Source organism: Vigna angularis, chromosome 4, assembly GCF_016808095.1.
Source record: "Vigna angularis cultivar LongXiaoDou No.4 chromosome 4, ASM1680809v1, whole genome shotgun sequence".
Taxonomy (NCBI): domain Eukaryota; kingdom Viridiplantae; phylum Streptophyta; class Magnoliopsida; order Fabales; family Fabaceae; genus Vigna; species Vigna angularis.
Window position 1 is genome coordinate 41674203 of NC_068973.1, and position 11524 is coordinate 41685726.

Genomic DNA, 11524 nt, shown 5'->3' on the forward strand with positions numbered 1-11524 from the left:
TAATCATTGCCAAATTGTAATTATATATTTTATTCACAGTTCCACTTTCAATTGGTCAGAAATCACGTTCCAGTTAGAAATGATATTAAAGTTACTCTTCAGTTTGTAAATCTATTCAAGTTTATGTATATATATCATGTTTTTATTTGTTCATAAAATTAATTATTCTACTTTTGGATGAAGAATACACATAAATCAAATGAAGACACACACACACACACACACATATATATATATATATATATATATATATATATATATATATATATATATATAAATTCATTTATGCGAAATCTATTTACAAATCTTTTATTGGTGAAAGAAAAAAAAGAGCCAAAGAAGAAGTATACTGATAATTTCCTTTATTAATATCTTTTTTTCTTACTGTAAAGTTCACTCATGATATTTTTTTCCTAGAGTATTGATAATCTTGCTGGTATGGCGTCCCAGTAAACTTGGTTTACTTTCTACGATAATCAATTTGAATATAATATATATGATATACATGGATGGTTGATAATTTCATTTCACAGATACTTATCAAGATCATGTGGTTGTTGACCGTTGATATGCTGAGCAATTCTACTATATTATATATAGCTCTGAACAAAATGGAGTAAAAGCTTTTATATATATATATATATATATATATATATATATGTGTGTGTGTGTGTGTGTGTGTGTGGTAGTACGGATGTGTGATTATGTTGCACATTTAATATAAATTACAGTGAGTGTTCCTAAGTTTTTGTGAACTCAGTATGTTGTTTTCAGTGTACGGCACGCTGTTTTGAAGACAGTGGTGAGCTTAGCAGTTTTGTGTTGTGGCATGTGAGAGTTTTGTGGAATTTGATGAAGTGGGGCCCTTCATCTTGTGGCAGCATTCTCCAACTAGCAATTTGCACTCATCTTTCTCTGATCATCCTTTCTGGAAATGTATGGCTTCCCACTCTCTGCTGCAACACTCTAAACCATCACTATATATATACACAGAAACTGAAGTCCCCCTCACTCCAAAATCTTCACTTGAAGATCTTCTTGTATTTACTTGGCATCAGATATCAGAGTTATGGGAATTCGTCTGCCAATATTTATGGCTCTTCATGCGAACAAGATATTCAAGTGGCAGCAGCATCTGCATAACAGAAACCATTCCAACGTTCCAAAGGGTCACGTTGCAGTGTATGTGGGAGAGGCTCAAAAGAAGAGGTTCGTGGTTCCAATATCTTACTTGAACCATCCTTCGTTTCTTGATTTGCTGAACCGAGCGCAGGAAGAGTTTGGCTACAATCATCCAATGGGAGGTCTCACCATCCCTTGCAAAGAAGAGGCTTTCATCTCTCTCACCTCTCAATTACGTTCCTGAAACATATTTCCCTGCTTTTCACTGCTTTTCATATACTAACTTCACTCCTTTCACAAATACGTCGTAAGATGTATATCATTGTATATACAGTTTGATTATATATATATGTATTGACTGTTTCTCAGAATCAACCAAATTCATTTTCTGTCATTTATATGCTGCTTGTTCGATGTTGCAGCTTTTCTTTCTAGTTATCGTGTTCTTGTATATTATTATATTAAGGATGCTGATGATTAAACAGATTTTGCATAGTTGTAATAAAAACACTAATGATTTTAACCAGTAAATGAAATTTATATCTTTTTAAAAATTAAATTATGTATTTATGATAATTGAATTCGATTAAAGTTTTAATATTGAAATATTGTTTGCATTGCACCAGTACATGTTTGCCGTCTTGTTATATTTTAATCCTCGAGCACTGTAAAATCTGTCCAATGTCATAGCCATCCAAACATAACTAATATTATAGCCTTTTTGGTATAGATAAATATTTTAGCACATTTTCTTATAAATATATTCTTATGGTCCGCTTATGTACTAAATTTAGAAATAAGGATTAAATAATATTAAAATTGTTTCTCGTTTTTTAAATATGTATTATTTAATGAACTTTATTGTTATGTCTTCCATACACATATCTCTGAGTTAAAATTTAAAAGTATACTTCAATTTAGTTCAAATACATTGATATTGAGTTGTTTTGGAACTTAAATTTTAAAATAAAATATCTATATCTATATCTATTAATAATGATAATTATTTCTAATAATTGTTTTATAATTACTTTTTTAGTGACAGGTTTTATTACTGATTTTATCTTTATCAATTATATGATCTTATTCTTTAGATTTTGTATCCTTTTTTATAATTATTTTTTGAGAATATATTTTTCATAAATTTAATAACACTTTTTATTTTAATAATAATCAGAAAAATTAACTTTTATTTTTGTTATTATGATAATGTAAGAAATCATTTTTAAAACCATTTTATCTAACTTTTCAATTTCCCTTGCTTATTTTCGAAATTTAAAAGTTATCTACTAGTTTTTTTTTCTATATTTTCTTTTCCCTATTATTATTTACCTCTAATTTTTTTTTGTCAACACTCATTTTTTTCTTGGTTAGATAAGAGTTCGATTGACATGATTCAATAGGGTTAATTAAATATAAAATACAGGCTTTAAATTTTTAATATGAATAAAATATTGGATTTTTAACATGATGTAAACATGTTCATGAGACTCAATTTTATTATTCTTTCAATTTGTCATATGATCTTCAAGGATTAATGTAATTTAAATTTTCTTTATATTTTTATTTTTTAATTAAATATAAAAAATAATAATTTATATGATAAAAATTAAAAAAGTGGAAGAATTAATGTAGAATGAAGAGAGTATTGTCTAATTTATTTTACAAATATTATATAATACACTTGTACTGCGATAAAAATGATATGAATTTTGATAAAAAAAATTGAGTTTTTTCTTTATTAAAGTTTTTTTTTGGAGTTCTTAATTATAAGAATATATGATTTATTAATCACATTCTCATTTTTTTTCTTTTTTTTAGTGTGATACTAATATCTTTTTTCAAATAAATTAAATATAAGAAATATTTTCGTCCACATAATTTAGCATCCAAACTAAATTGCTATATTGCATCAGCACGATTACAGTCTTCAACGTACTAATTGCAAAAAGACTAAAATAAAAAAAAGGTTCATATCTCATATAAGTTGAACTTTTATCAACTTTAGGCCATTTCAAAACTTCACACCGAATAAAATCTTGGATACTGTTACTTTGACCTCCAACATTTTTTTATGCACACTTTACATTTATTATTTTACTCTTCAATCTCTGTTTTTCTTTATAAATACAAAAGTGAAAATTAACTTTTTTTAATAATCAAAATTGTCCTAAAATTAGGTTATCAACTAGTGTCTTTAGTATAAAAGAAACATTTTTCTAAAATCTTAAGGAAATTAAGTACGACAGGTAGTAAAATCTTATCTGATTATAATGGAAACAATAGTAGTTTTTTATCAGCAGTATTAAAATACTAAATGAAATTAATGTTTTCTTAGAAACAATAGTAGTTTTTTTATCAGCAGTATTAATTTAATTGCAAATAATTTTGTTCTAAATAATACAATCTAATAGTAGTAATAATTAAATAATCATAAGGATGAAAATAAATTTGTTCTGATTGGTATTTTTGTTCTAATTAAGTTTTGATTTGTTCAAAAATTCCTGCATTAACTTGTCACATACAATAAATATCTTTGATCTTTTGTTTCATGTTTGTTTTGAAGAACCTTTACTTTTCTATATAACTTTTTATTTTCTCTTTTAATATTTAAATTAATTGGTATTAACTTCGCTTGTATCACCAAACCAACCGTAAATTTTAATTTTATCAAATTAAATTATTTAAAAAATTTAATTTATAGAATATTTTGTATTTTTATTTATTGCTTATTTTTATTTTCTCTTTTAATATTTAAATTAATTGGTATTAATTTCACTTATATCACCAAACCAACCGTAAATTTTAATTTTATCAAATTAAATTATTTAAAAATTTTAATTTATAGAATATTTTGTATTTTTATTTATTGCTTATTTTTATTATATAAAGAAGCCTATTAATTTAGAATGTTCAATCTTCTAAATTCTTATTTTTCAGATAATTCATTTTTTTTACTTTATTTAATTACTAGTTTCATTTTATTTAAAGAACTCTTGGTTTTTATATATAATATTTCTCTCTGCATACTTTCCGTAAAATTTATTAACATTAAAAAAGAATAGATATTAAAATGATGGAATTTTAATGTGTAGTTATTCTTTTATACAGACCACTATCATTTATAAATATGTATTTTTCAGATTAAATACTTGAGTTTTGTTTTTCCTGTGATTATTTTATGAAAAAAATTCTTTAATATTCAGAATATTCTTTAACATGACACCTTAAATTATGATGCATTATATCTTAGACAATTAAATGTTTGTTTCCATCGATCTCACCATTTACAAAATCACAGCCTCATCTACCAAAAATATTATATATTAGACATCTAAAGCCTAAGCTAGCTAGTCAAAAAATAAACACGACGACCACCTGTGGATTTTTCAACACAGCATTGACCTTAATACACACATGCATAGGTACTTTCAATTAATTTGTCTTCTTGCTCAACTATGCCGCTTCTTCAAGAGATGCTCGAATGGTTTCAGGGTTCAACATTTTGTTTATGCTACAAAAAACATATGCCATAAAGTCAAAAACAAAGGAAAAGGCAAGGCAAATGGTTAAAAGAAAGAGCCTAAACCAAAGGAACTCACAATAAGAGCAAATCCCCACTGGAGACCTGCTTCTCAGAAATCCATTCCGGTGCTAGTTCTTGCAACAAATCTAGCTGCTCTTCAACTTCACCTACAAATACGAACCAGAAAAGCTTTAGTTAGTGTAAAGAAAAACTATAAAATTGGAAATCCTTTCAACATAAAAGTGCCTTACTTATGTCAACAATATCACTGTGGCTTGAGATTATCTTGCTTACAAGCTCCATTTTAGTAATACAATTCCGCTGTCGAAGCAAGAGGCGAATCATGTCAAAGAGCTTAGGGAGGTTAGCTATAATTTTTTTCCGTTTCTTTGCTTGAGTGATAGCTGGGTCTCTTTCCTCCATTGCCATTCTTTCCTTTTCTCTAATCTGCAAGAGGCACAGTAAATGTTGATCACATAAGCAAAGGGTCAAAGTAAACCTAAACAGATATTCGACCCAATATTATTGAAATGCATTAATTGCGAAAACTAATATAAATGGGCAAACTAATATAAGTGGGCAAACTAATAAAAGTGAGGCTGATTATACACAGCATTCATACTTAGTCACTGGTGAAAAATACTTTAGTTCTAGTTCATGGGACAACAAGAAAAAGGGAACTAACGGGTATAGCAATGTTTATTTAGTCCACTTTCAATAAGAAATTTAAAACCATAGGATCCATTATTAACAAATAAATAAATAAATAAAAGTAGCACATTGTTAAAAAAAAAATGCATACCGATTGGATAAGTTTTCCTGGGAGGATCTCAAAAATATCATCATCTATTGGTAATCCACCGGCACTGTCTTCATTCACAACCTCATCATTCTTCACTGGGGTGTCAAATCTCAATGATCTTGAGCGAGGTGGCCGCCTAACTAACTTGTTCGAAGAACTGGTTGGGTGGTCATCTGGGCTCATAAGATATCTTTTGGGTGAACGCAAGGCAGGTGTGGCACTCATCAACCTAATTGGAGTAGAAACAAGTTTAGCTGGAGTTGACATGGCATCAATCCTCTTCGGAGAAGCATCTTCGTTTTCTGTGTAGTCGACGGTTTTCCTTGGAGTGGAGGTGGTAGCGGGAGCACTGGATGATTCCAGAGAGGAACATATTGTTGAACAATTTTCACTGCTTGCTTGTGAAGCCGACTTAGCAGGGGAGGGTTGTACTGAATCTACATGAGAAATTTGCTGTACAGTATCTGCTAAATCTTGTTTAAATTTCAAAGAAAAACTTGCTCTAAAGGATGGAGCAATGTGAGAAGCTGCTGCCAGATGCTCATTAGGCAATTCAATTGATGTCTCTACAGGGGTAGACATCTTTTCATCTATGCTAGCAGACTCTACATTATTGAGAATGTCATTATAGCGCATGCAGAGTGATAATTTTGTTGGGAGACGAGTTTCCAACTTGTCTAAAATATTGACTTTCTTTGGGCCAATGAATGGCTCTGGCAAAGTTCCTTCTGGAATTTCATCACCCTACACATAGAAGTATATTTCAGACCAAATAAAATGCATAGAATAACTCTAATTGAGATATTACAAAGTAAGTTCTGATTGAGGTAGTAATTGTCCATTATTAAAAGAATAATCTGGATTCGGTCAGAAGTAATTATTTTGATTGAGATAGTAATTGCTCATTACAAAACTCAGATTGGATTCATTAAAAATTATACTAATTTATGAACCGTGATTTTCCCAACGGAGCACAGGACTATTCCATTCGCATATCATAGGATTGCACACTTATAGTAATTTTGCATAAAAACAATCACAATCATGAACAAAACTAGACAGCCAGATACTAATGCTTGGAGAAATAAAAATCAAGGCGAAATTGAATAATCTGTAATACGAAATGCTTGACAGTAATCTTATTAAACAGTTATTCTAGATGGAATTAATGTGACCCACCTCAGGATGAGAGTCCCAAAATTCTCTAAGCCGTGCGTGAAACAACTTCTTCAACGACACTATCCCACGTTGATCAGGGGGCATCTTCGAATATGACTCTACAGCCTCAGGGGCTAAAGAAATGTGAATATCCGGCTTCATACAACAGGTCCGTTCATCATGCACTAGAAACTTCTTCAGAACAATAGCATCAGGCAAGATAAATTTCAACTGCGCTAGATGGCCGTGAGTAAACCTCCTAAACAAACAAAAAAATATACACAATTCCGTTATTGAACACTACTCCGGTATATATAGTGCAGGATGAGACCTAGATCAAAACATTTAAAGTATGAGTTTCTTGCTGAGGGTGAGATAGGATTTGTTATTGATTTTAGAATACTCAAATTAGGTTAGTACACTCAGTAAGAGAATACCAAGTTATTACATAAGAAATTAATATCTTCACATGTAATATTTTTTGTAGTGTAGAAACAGAAAGCTTTAACGAGCATTTTATGTACAAATAAAAGATCAAACATTGCTATTGATTGAAAGAAAAATAACCTAATCGATCGGTACCTGTCTGTTAAAGATTCAATTCTAGAACTGATTTCCGTAAAAGATGGCGTCTTCCCTTTCAGACGGAACATTGAAATTAAAGTGTCCAAGCGATCGAAGAACTGATCCAAAATTTCATATCTGCAAACAAACCATGAAACTCACAACTATAATCAGTATACATTTTTTAAATTATCAGGAATTAAAAAATAAAAATGTCAATTACTTTTCGGGAAGCTTGGAGGGATCATCGTCAGTACTCTTGGATTTACTCGGAGAAGAAGACCGCTGTAAGATCTGCCTCCTCACATTCTTGCTTTGCGGCCGTGCCGACGTCGTTTCACCGCGTCCCTTCCGATCCTGCAAACCCTTGCCAACTTTTTTTATGTCTGTGACGGAGAGTGCGACGCCGCGGTTGCGGTTCCGTTGCGACATTTTCTCCGGCGTCTTGGAACTTAATTGAACGTGGTTTGGCGATTGGACTTTGGCGCTTCGGAGATTGCTTTTCTTCATGGTGCTTGATGATTAGTGATTTGTGAAAGTGAAATGAAAAACTCAGGCGTTGTTATCGCAGAAAAACTCTCTTATTACGTGCGCAACGTTGCTTCCCGCAAAAAAGAGACGTTGCTTCCCGCCAGAAAGAGACGTTGCTTGCCCCCTACTACTCAGGCTTTTAAAACTAGGGAAAAAAACATTTAAACAATAAAGTGGAAATGGAAATGAATTTTAATTTTTAAAAAAGATGATAAATATAATATCCATCTCTTATTCCTAAATATTTCCATATTTAATGCCAAACTATATAAAAGAAATCGACATCTCAATATTTGATGTTAATATTCTTCTTAATTATATGGTTGTATTAAAAAGGTAAAGTGTTATTTTATTCTTTCACTGATCTTTAATTTTTGAACTACGATACTTTGGCCACCATCAAATAAAACAATTATTTACCACTTTATTTTAATATGCAACAGTAAATATTAATAGTTTAATTTATAAAATAGAAAAATATATTAAAATATTAATATAGTTAGTTCTTATCACGTTCTTCATTTCAAGGACTATCATGCTTAATTATAATTCTTGCTTTCGGTTTTCTGGAATTTGTTTGTTTGGGTTCAGAATTAAAATTGTCATTTTTGTGGTAAAGTTATTATTGGATTGGTTCTTCGTATTATGAGAATATTGGTGATATTTGTGAAGGTTTTATAAGATTTTTTTAATGATTATGTAGTATTTATATTAAAATTTATGTATATAAATTTAATAAATAATTATATTAATTTAAATAAAATATTACATTAATTTAATCAATTATCAATTATCTATTATCTATTTTTTTATTATAATATAAGAAAAAGAAGATGCTTATGATTACTTGTTGTCAAAAGTTCTAAATGTTTGTTCCTTAGTCATTTCACTTTCTATTCTCAAGGAGTTATCTTTATATTTATTTTGTTTATTAAAATTGATTTTTCCTAAAAAAGGAAATACACTTATATATATATATATATTTTTTTTTTCATTCTTAATTTTATCATTATATAAATTTTAATTATTTAGTAATTTAATAAATTACTAAAAATAACTTACATTTAAAATACTAATAATTTTATACTTTTTTATTTAATTTTAATTATTTGGTTATTTAATAAAATTAAATTTATAAAAATATATATTTTTAATTAATATTATTTAAAAAAGTAATATATATTTACTAACAAATTGTTTACACTTTCGTATTAAAAACTGTCTGTCTAAATGATTGTTATTATTTTATTAATTTAATTTGTTTTTAGATTGATTTACTGTAAAAAAAATTATATTTCAACTCTATTATTTATTATCTAACAAATTATTATCATCAATCTAAAACGTTAATTATGTCTAAAGTTTAAATTCCTTTTTAATGATTTTATATTTAGTTTATTTTACTCGTGTTTATTTAATTTTTTTCATTCTTAATTTTATTTTTTTATACTTTTTAATAACTTGGTTATTTAATAAATTATTAAAAGTAAAAAATTCTTAAAATATTAAATATTTTTTGTATTATTTTTTAATTTCATTTTTTATGATTTCTAATTGCTTGATGAATTAATAAAGTAGAATTCAAGTATCACTTTGTTCTGGAGGTCTTGGGAGGAATCGTTAGGTGGTTTAGGATTATATGAATAGCACCCATAACTCCTTGTCTGATGAACATTCTAAACCTTATATGAAGGATTCTGGTAGGGAGACAAATCAACACAGTGAACATTTAAGATGTCGTAGACATGTCTCGAATCATGACATTAAAATTTTCAGACTGGCATTAGGTTTCAAATGGAAATGGTGTTGGCTGTCTGTTGATGTTTGGTAGAGACGTTTAAGAAAGAATCATCTGATTTTTCATGCTGATGTCCCTCACTAGACCCCATTTGGCCATTGCCTCTTCATGAACATCATGAGGCCATTAATCTGAGATGTTTATAGATATTTGACAAAGATGTTTAACACAGAACCATGTGACCCTTTATGCCAATGTCTCCAACTAGACCCCCCATTCATGAATAATTTCTGTACCAAATCTATGACAAAGTTTTCTCCTTAGCTATATATATATATATGCATTTGCTCATGGTTAGTCCCAAGCAATTCAAGTCTAAGCGTTCTCTATCAAACACTTTCTATTCAGTTCCTTTGAAATCACTGTTTTCACAACAAATAAGGATCAGGCATAATGGGTTTCGGCTTCCGTGGGTTTCAAAGGCGTGTGAACATCCCAAAGGGCAGTGTAGCAGTGTATGTGGGAGAAAACCAGAAGAAGCGTTTTGTGGTTCCCATATCATACTTGAACCAACCTTCTTTCCAAGAGTTGCTGAGTCAAGCTGAACAAGAATTTGGATTTGATCATCCAATGGGTGGCCTCACACTTCCTTGCAGAGAAGATGTCTTCCTTCAAGTCACTTCTCGCTTGCACAGGCGATAGACAGATTTCATACTCAAGTCTCAATAAGAATCAACTAATTGTTTCTGTAGAAATGACAAAATTTAAACATGTATATACTTTTTTCATCTTTCAATTTTGTTCTCCCGGAAAGATATACATACTGTAACAGAATTCTATGAATACAAGATTATCAGAGGCTTTTTCTTCACATAAATTATAATATTGCTTTCTTTCAGCTGAACTTTTATTTTGGTTATACTGTTTTTATTGTATTGTTAGAAACAAACAAATTTTGGCTCTTTTCAGTTGCATATCTACCCAAATAAACAGTAATAAAAAACCGTGTATTCAAATATGAATGGCATTTTTGGAGGAGTATTAGAGCTATGTTTACAACTGCAATTTCCTGCTTCCTACGAGCTTAAATGATGACTATTTTAGAGGTATATTGGGATTTATTTAAAAAATTTGTATCAAATAAGTATTTGGTATATAATTAACTTTTGTTTCGAGTATCAATTATTTTTAAAAAAATGGTTATTTTTTGTTGAAGTTACTAATGAAGTATTTATTTTGATTTAACCTTATTTTCTCCGTCAACAAAAACTTTGTAGCAGTGCTTACACTTTAGTAGAGTCGCCAGTGCTGTGACTCTCTCCCTTACAAAGAATGCATCCCATCTTTCATATGTACTATTGATCAACTGAAAATTCCTTCTCTTTCTTAGTGTTGAATTCATGCACTTGGCAAAAATAGTAGTCCTATCGTAGCCTTGAGGTCCATGCAGCAGTCTAATTTTCTCTTGGATTTGATCAAGTCAATTAGTTGCCGCTGGATTTTCAGCCATGTTGTAGTAGTATGCCAATTTTTGGCTGAGCCGAGACCTTGAAGACTTTCACGCAACACGTAAAAAAATGTCAGTCACATAAATACAATGTACTACAAGTAAGAAGGGAGGATAAATGGGTAAGGGTTTCTTAGGCTTTACATGATCTCTAACTGTAAAGATAGAACTTTAAGGGTGGTAGGGATTGGGAGGACAACACCTGGATGTGGAATCTAACATGAAGGAGAACTAGGTGTGATTGGGAAACATCTCAGGAGCTATAACTTTTTCAATGTATAAATGGCCACACGTTGAAGAAAGGAAGCCCAGATACCTGGGTTTGGAAGGAAGATGATAATAGAGTTTTCATGGTAAAGTCAAACCTATAACATTTTACAGAAAAACATGTTCGGTACAAACAAATCTCACATCAGATAAAATAAGAAATAGACATGAATTTATATACACATAAAATATCTTACAAAGTGTGGAGATTTATGGATATGTGTATATATTAAACCTACACAAAAAAACCTAAACTTGGAACTGTGTAGTGCATTTTAAAAACGCTATGGAGAAGGAAGACTGTTCCGA

At 29.8% G+C, this 11524-nt stretch overlaps 3 protein-coding genes across 3 annotated transcripts; 2 read left to right on the forward strand and 1 right to left on the reverse strand.

Moving 5' to 3' along the window:
• The first annotated feature begins 718 nt into the window (after nucleotides 1-718).
• On the forward strand, nucleotides 719-1520 carry LOC108331216 (auxin-responsive protein SAUR21-like). The gene has a single exon (XM_017565863.2). The coding sequence runs from the start codon at nucleotides 1070-1072 to the stop codon at nucleotides 1364-1366; it is 297 nt and encodes a 98-aa protein (XP_017421352.1). The 5' UTR covers nucleotides 719-1069; the 3' UTR covers nucleotides 1367-1520.
• A 2822-nt stretch (nucleotides 1521-4342) lies between these two features.
• LOC108331020 (CDT1-like protein a, chloroplastic) lies at nucleotides 4343-7745 on the reverse strand. The gene is made up of 7 exons (XM_017565632.2): nucleotides 7396-7745; nucleotides 7191-7310; nucleotides 6630-6867; nucleotides 5451-6194; nucleotides 4900-5095; nucleotides 4725-4815; nucleotides 4343-4636 (listed from the first exon to the last, which is right to left on the reverse strand). Exons 1-7 carry the CDS (start codon nucleotides 7680-7682, stop codon nucleotides 4579-4581), a joined length of 1734 nt encoding a protein of 577 aa, XP_017421121.2. The 5' UTR covers nucleotides 7683-7745; the 3' UTR covers nucleotides 4343-4578.
• Nucleotides 7746-9692: 1947 nt separating this feature from the next.
• Nucleotides 9693-10307, forward strand: LOC108331253 (auxin-responsive protein SAUR23). Its single transcript, XM_017565899.2, has one exon. The coding sequence runs from the start codon at nucleotides 9895-9897 to the stop codon at nucleotides 10141-10143; it is 249 nt and encodes an 82-aa protein (XP_017421388.1). The 5' UTR covers nucleotides 9693-9894; the 3' UTR covers nucleotides 10144-10307.
• Nucleotides 10308-11524: the final 1217 nt, after the last annotated feature.